The 6,750-nt window shown below is 29.6% G+C and overlaps 2 protein-coding genes across 2 annotated transcripts; one reads left to right on the top strand and one right to left on the bottom strand.

Moving 5' to 3' along the window:
* Nucleotides 1-46: 46 nt before the first annotated feature.
* On the bottom strand, nt 47-2,740 carry LOC123660828 (DNA repair protein Rev1). Its single transcript, XM_045595860.1, has one exon. The coding sequence runs from the start codon at nt 2,732-2,734 to the stop codon at nt 62-64; it is 2,673 nt and encodes an 890-aa protein (XP_045451816.1). The 5' UTR covers nt 2,735-2,740; the 3' UTR covers nt 47-61.
* Nucleotides 2,741-4,117: 1,377 nt separating this feature from the next.
* LOC123660835 lies at nt 4,118-4,726 on the top strand. The gene has a single exon (XM_045595867.1). It carries the CDS (start codon nt 4,118-4,120, stop codon nt 4,658-4,660), a length of 543 nt encoding a protein of 180 aa, XP_045451823.1. The 3' UTR covers nt 4,661-4,726.
* The last annotated feature ends 2,024 nt before the right edge of the window (nt 4,727-6,750 follow it).

The following is a 6,750-nucleotide window of genomic DNA, read 5'->3' as shown; positions in this document are numbered from 1 at the left end:
TTGTTTATTAAAGTATTTAGTGAGAGTGAGAAGAGAAAATCCAAAATTCTTATAAGATTTATTAATTATCATTTATCCATAATTTTTTTCCATAAACAGCTATCATTGCATTTTGTACTTCTTCCATAACGTGTTCCTGCACCTCAAACCAAATATCGTCATTAATTTCCTTTATTCTTCTTCTCATAAAATTAACTAAGATGTAAAGTTTATCTATATTTTTATTTACTACCATTTCGCGCATATAAGCGGATATTAAATTAATGTCACAAAGTTTAGGCATTTGACAACTATCAAACCATGCTCTTAGCAATTCCCTTACTTTATCCCAAGGTAGACCAAGTAAACCTTCTTGTTTTACTTCCGCCTCTTTGTGTTTATCTTTTACTACATCTTCCTCTCTTTTTATCTCTTTTTTAACATTAACTTCTTCAGATATTAGTTGTCCTTGAAGAAATCTATTTATTAAGTTGTGAGAGGTAGAAGCTTGAACTTTTGTACTTTTAGGAGGTCTACCTTTTCTCTTCAATATGGGCGATTTTATTTTACCTATTATGGGCGATCGTTTTTTAGGCGACGTTATATTTTGCTTTTTTGGTGTTGTTGGTACTCTTGTGTCAGTTTTGGGTTTTCGAATATCTAATTTTGGTTTTTCTATTTTAACTGATGTTTTATTTGTCAAAAATTTATTTAAAGACCCTATAATTGGTTTTGTATTAATAGATTCTAATTTTGTTATCTGAATACCAATTCCTCGCATTTCTTTGGGATCTAGTTTTTGTTTTTTGCATATAGATATAACCTCTTTTGTTATTGTGGTAACATCATTAGTAGCTGTTGGCAAGTTAGTCGATTTATTAATTACATCACAAAACCCATGCCCCATAAATTTCGCAGTTTCCACAGGAGCATTTTGAGCTCTAATCATAAGTTTGAGTGTGATACATTTTCCCATTACTTTGAACTGTTGCATTCGAGATTGAACCTCAATGCATAGTTGTCTCAAAAAATCTTCACATTGATCATTATTTTCAAAACGAATGCCATAATTTACTTCTGCTGAAACCGATTTCCTAACAGTGTGATACACTAAGGGATTGGGGTCATGACCTCGACACTGATCATATAATTGTAGTCCAGTTTTATTACCCAAATGCTTCTGAAGAAAATTTAATGATACACTTTGCAGAGATCCACATGTCATATGTCCAAGAGACTCCAATTTATGAGATGTTTGCCTGCCAACACCAGGTAAATCTTTCAGATTAATAGGGAACATAAAGCTCTCAACAATATCAGATGTTAGAAAGAATTGACCATCTGGTTTTGCTTTTTTTGTAGCAAGTCTAGCTTGTAAGCGGTTTCCGCCAAAGCCAGTTGAACATGGGCAACCAGTTTTACTTTTTATTTCCTCTCTTAAAGCTGTTGCAAAATCATATACACTTACATTGAGATCACCTAACAACTCAGTACAATCAACATACATTTCATCACATGACACTGCTTCTATATCTAAAGTATATTGAGCTACTGTGTTATACAAAGTGTATGCCACTTCTTTATATTCCTCAAAATCATAAGGTATAGTTTTCAAATCGGGACACAATCTTAACGCTGCTCCCATAAACATTCCATTAGATATGCCTTTTGCTCTTGCTTCATAAGAACAAGAAGCGATCTCACTCATAGATCCAAATTGACTGTCTTCTTCACTAATATTGTCTACCCTCGTCTCAATATCAATATCTTCTTCTGGGATTCCAGATGCTTTACTTATCTTTTTAGCTTGCTTTTGCTTATACAAGTTGAATTCAGTTATCCTATCAACCCCCGACCTCTTAGGTCGACTTTGTCCACCTTTTGAATGAGTAACTGCAACAGGTTTGCCCCTTAATTCAGGTCTTTTCCGTAAGCCCACAGATACAAAGAAGCAGTCCATATCAATATGCATAATTATTTTTTCATTATGAAAATTGGATTTTGTTAATCTATTATTCAAATTGGTCAGTGACAGTATGCTGTTTCTAAGATCACTACGAACTACAAAATTAAAGTTACTATTATCTCTGAGATCATTTACATACTGTTTGAAACATGCTCCGAGTTGTGAAATATGGTGCAACCGGGAATTATTATAAAACTCTGAAATGAAGTTGGGATCTGCTGCTGTTTTCATAATTACTTCATTTCTTTTACATATTTCTGAAGAGATACTTGATTTACTAATTTCATTATTATCAATTTTTTCTAAAATTTTATTTTTCGGAAAGGGGTCAATTTTTTCCTTTGACTTTGGTAAAACATCAACTTTAGCTATTTGATTAAAATTAAGTCTTGCTTGGGATTTAGAATTTTGATATAGTAAATAGTCTCTGTAATCCAACACACGTTGAGCTGCAATACTATCTGTTATCCATTGTGCCTTAACTACTTTTGTTAATGTCATATTTTTCACTTTTGTATCAGGTAAGTTAGATGCTATTATAAAATCGTCACTTCTTTGATAAACATGATAAACACCCCCATGTTTAGCCATTAATTCTTTTAATTCGTCCGCCGGTGGTACTGTAAACCCATTTACATATATACTTATCCCATTAAATAGATTAGACTGCTTACATTCTTTACCTATTCCAGCAGAAAATTGTTCTTCCAATTTTGCCTTTTTCGCTTGCATATAACCACCCCAAGCTTCAAAACCATTATCAGGAAATTTTTCATCTCTACGATTCATACTAGATTTAAAACAAATTAAAATCTTATATAATTTATAACAGGCAAATAAGTGATATGGATTTATACTATTACTATCACGGATAATTAAAATATGTACTTAGTAAATTAATAATTACTCGTAACTATTTTATGTAAGTACAAAAAAATGTACTAAACTAAAATACAAATATTTCATAACTCTGTATTTTTGACACTTACCTTTTGTTTAATAATCTGAGTTTTAACACATGACATTTATTTATGTTTGTTGTTTGTTTTTCATTTTGTCGCCTTTCGGGACAGGCAAAGATCTAAGACCATACAGCCTATTCGGACGTGTTTCTTTTCAAGTTTTCAGTATAACTTTTTTTTTTTTTTTTAAGAAGGCAAAGCCTATTCAATCTTATTTCTTTAAAATATAAATACTTATATATATTTTTATTTTTCTATTAGGTAATTTCTGAGGATATAACTGAATGTATCTTTTTCTTCTTTCTTTTTTTTTTTTTTTTTTTTTTTTTATAAATTAATATTTTTAAAATATTATGTCGAATCCGGCGGTCTAATTCAAGACTAATTCTATTAAAGTCTTCAGTCTTTAATATTTTTATATTTATTGTCGTCAAATCTCTTGTACAGTATTCGTTATGAATTTGTACAAATATTTATAATTCAAAGGATTCTTCAATAACTCCGTTAAAGAGCGCGGTACGTCTTCAATCTTCTTATATACATTACTTAAGTCATCAATTAGCACAAGGCGCTGAATGCCAAAAGATGAACAAGAAAAGAAAATGTGATCCAGTGTTTGCGGTTCATTGGCGTTGCAAAAATTACATGACGGCGAGTCTCTTATTATGTTCATTCTATGTAAATGAGAATTAAGTCGGCAATGTCCAAATCGTAAGCGACAAATAACTGTATAATATTTCCGATTGCTATAAATCTTCTCTTTACAAAACCATGGTTTTTTATTAATGTTATTATTTAAAGGAGAAGGAGAGGAAAAAGGAGGAAAGAAATGAGGAACTCCCTTGAACATAAGCATAAAGGATTGGAGTATAAAAATTTAAATAATGACATTTATTTATTTGTATTAATTTTTTATTCGATTCATGCTTTATTCGTTTGACGCATTTCTATTTTTTAAAGTTATTTTTTAATAAAATACATTCTAGCAATAATTGAAAATACATTAATAAATATGTGATAAAAAAGTTTGCATGTTTGTAATGTTCAAACATTTAAAAATTCTCAAATAAGTTCCAGCTTATAGCCACTTCGCTAAATTATAATACGAAACGTAAATGTCATTGTAGACTTAACGAACATTTCAAATCATAAACATCAAACAAGGTAGAGTTCTTATTGTAAGTGCTATTTATTTAATAAATAAAATAAAATGTCAGACTATGAAGAACACTATATTATTGCTCCTTGGGTTGGTCCTTCGTGTTACAAAAATAGTTTAACTGTCGCAGTACTTTCTTCAAACGGAGATATTATTGAAAGTTTATCAGAAGCAATTATTGATGTTCATACAAAAGGGAACTATAGATGGAAGTTGGTGGTACTACGTTCCTTTAACCTGGAAGATATCGTGAGACAATCAGATTTAACAGGCCGATTAGCGATAGACTTTGTTGTGATCGCAATAGATACGAGTAGAATATTCTGTATAGAATGGGCAAAAAAAGTGCTTGAACAGGTTCATCCCGACCTTAGAATTCGCCGTGTTGTAATTGTGAATGCAAGTGACCTTCCTGTTAATGCGATGGCTATCAACGCAAGTGAAGTTATTACATTCTGTTCAGAAAACCGACTTGAAATGTTAAATGGAAGTGTTTCTAAATTTGAAGATGCTCAGTTTCTTGCTCGCAGATTATTGAAATATCTTGAAGTGACTCTTGGTGTAAAGACTGGTATTCCTAATTTAAATATTTGATGTAAGGAGCATGTCCAAGTGATGCATATAAATAATAAAAAAGAGTAAACAATTGCAACTACATAATTTTTTGAAGTAATATTTTTAACTAAATGTTACATTATTTTAGATTTAATTTTTAACCGACTTCCAAAAAAGGAGGAGGTTCTCAATTCGACTGTATTTTTTTTTTTTTTTTTTATGTATGTTACATCAGAACTTGATTGTGTGGACCGATTTCGACAAATTTTATTTTAATCGAAAAGTGGTGTGTGCCAATTGGTCCCATTTAAATTTATTTGAGATCTAACTACTACTTTTCGAGCTATATTTAATAATGCGTTTTTACTTGACGCTTTTTTCGTCGACCTACATTGTATTATACCGCATAACTTTCTACTGGATGCACCGATTTTGATAATTCTTTTTTTGTTGGAAAGGAGATATCCCAAATTTAGTACCATAATAAGGAAACCAGGATCTGAAGATAGGATCTCAGAGAAATCAAGGGAAACTCTTGAAAATCCGCAATAACTTTTTACTGGGTGTACCGATTTTGATAATTTTTAATTTAATCGATAGCTGATGTTTGTCATGTGGTCACATATAAATTTTATTGAGATCTGATAACTACTTTTTGAGTAATATTTGATAACGCGTAGTTACTTGACTATTTTTTCGTCGATCTACTTTGTATTACTCGTCGATGTAATTGAAGTCGGTTTTTTTTCATTTGCGAGCAAACACAATTATTAATTACTTTTTATAATTATGTAGAGTGAAATTTAAAGAAATTCACATATAGGCCTAGAATTTTGTTTTTAACTGTGGTTGTCATTTTTTATACTGAGGTGGGTTAGTATGTTCCAAGTTATTACTTTTGAAATATATTATTCTTGAAGTTACATCAGTTTTGAATCCTGAATATCTTCTGTTGTTAAAAACCAGTGAAATAAGTGACAAATGCTTCAAAACTATCATTTGTGTTGCATTTTATAGCATGGTTAAAGCTAAGATTAACAAAACCCAACGCTACGGGCTTGATGTACGCAGCAAGTGTTGTCTAGCCTTGCCATATACAGCTGCCAATATTGGTAATCATAGGTAATTTTTGTAATACACATAAAGCACAAAGTCTTTGTCTGTATTCATTATTTTTCATTTAAATTAACTGTGACTTAACTTTTAGAAATAAGGGTAATAAAGAATAAATTATTGTTATTACACATTTTGAAATCATTTATTTATACTTCAATTGTACTACAAAATAATAGGAAGTTTTCTACAGTTACAATTATATATTACATAAATAAGAAAACCATTACTTTCTCATAGAGCAGTCCTCATAATTATATATCAATCTCCATGTTTATGTCAACACTTTCTATTACTTTTTGTTGAACGAAAATAAGTCAGTTAAATACATCAGATAGAAAATTATCTTATACACTACTGAAATACTGTTCATTTATTATACTTTGTGTAAAACTAAGTAAAGTATGTTAAGCATAAAATCTAAGAAAAATGTATAAAAATCAACATTCAAAATGTCTTCATATTTAAATTAATCTAATAGTAAATGAAACATTACAATTTTATAACTATTATACTGGTATAATTATTAATCTAAAAATATAATAACTATTATAATTAATTGTAATATTAAAGTCACAATCGTGACTCATTAAAATAAAACGTATACAAAAATTTAAGATTATCCAATATCACAACTAAAACACCTGTTAGCCAGGCTAATAAATAAAATACTTGGTTATACATCAACTATTACGTGGTAAAGTACAACAATCATTTCTTTTTACGAACATTAGGGAGTGGACACAATTTAAGAAGTAAGATATATTTTACATATTCATTAAATATATAATTTTGGAATGATAATTTATACTTTAATTATACATGTTTTGCTTATCAAATTATAAGTAATTTCTTTCACAAAATTGCAGAAGAGTATTAATTTTTTAATCAAATATATAAAAATTTTGGTATAGTTGAAATAGAGAGCAAAAATAATAAACTTGAAGTTATCACGGTAAAGCAAGGCTAAAAATTAAAACACCAATATCAGTATATATACAGACAAGTTTTCAATA

Source organism: Melitaea cinxia, chromosome 16, assembly GCF_905220565.1.
Source record: "Melitaea cinxia chromosome 16, ilMelCinx1.1, whole genome shotgun sequence".
Classification (NCBI taxonomy): Eukaryota; Metazoa; Arthropoda; class Insecta; order Lepidoptera; family Nymphalidae; genus Melitaea; species Melitaea cinxia.
This window is presented reverse-complemented; position numbering and strand designations above follow the sequence as displayed.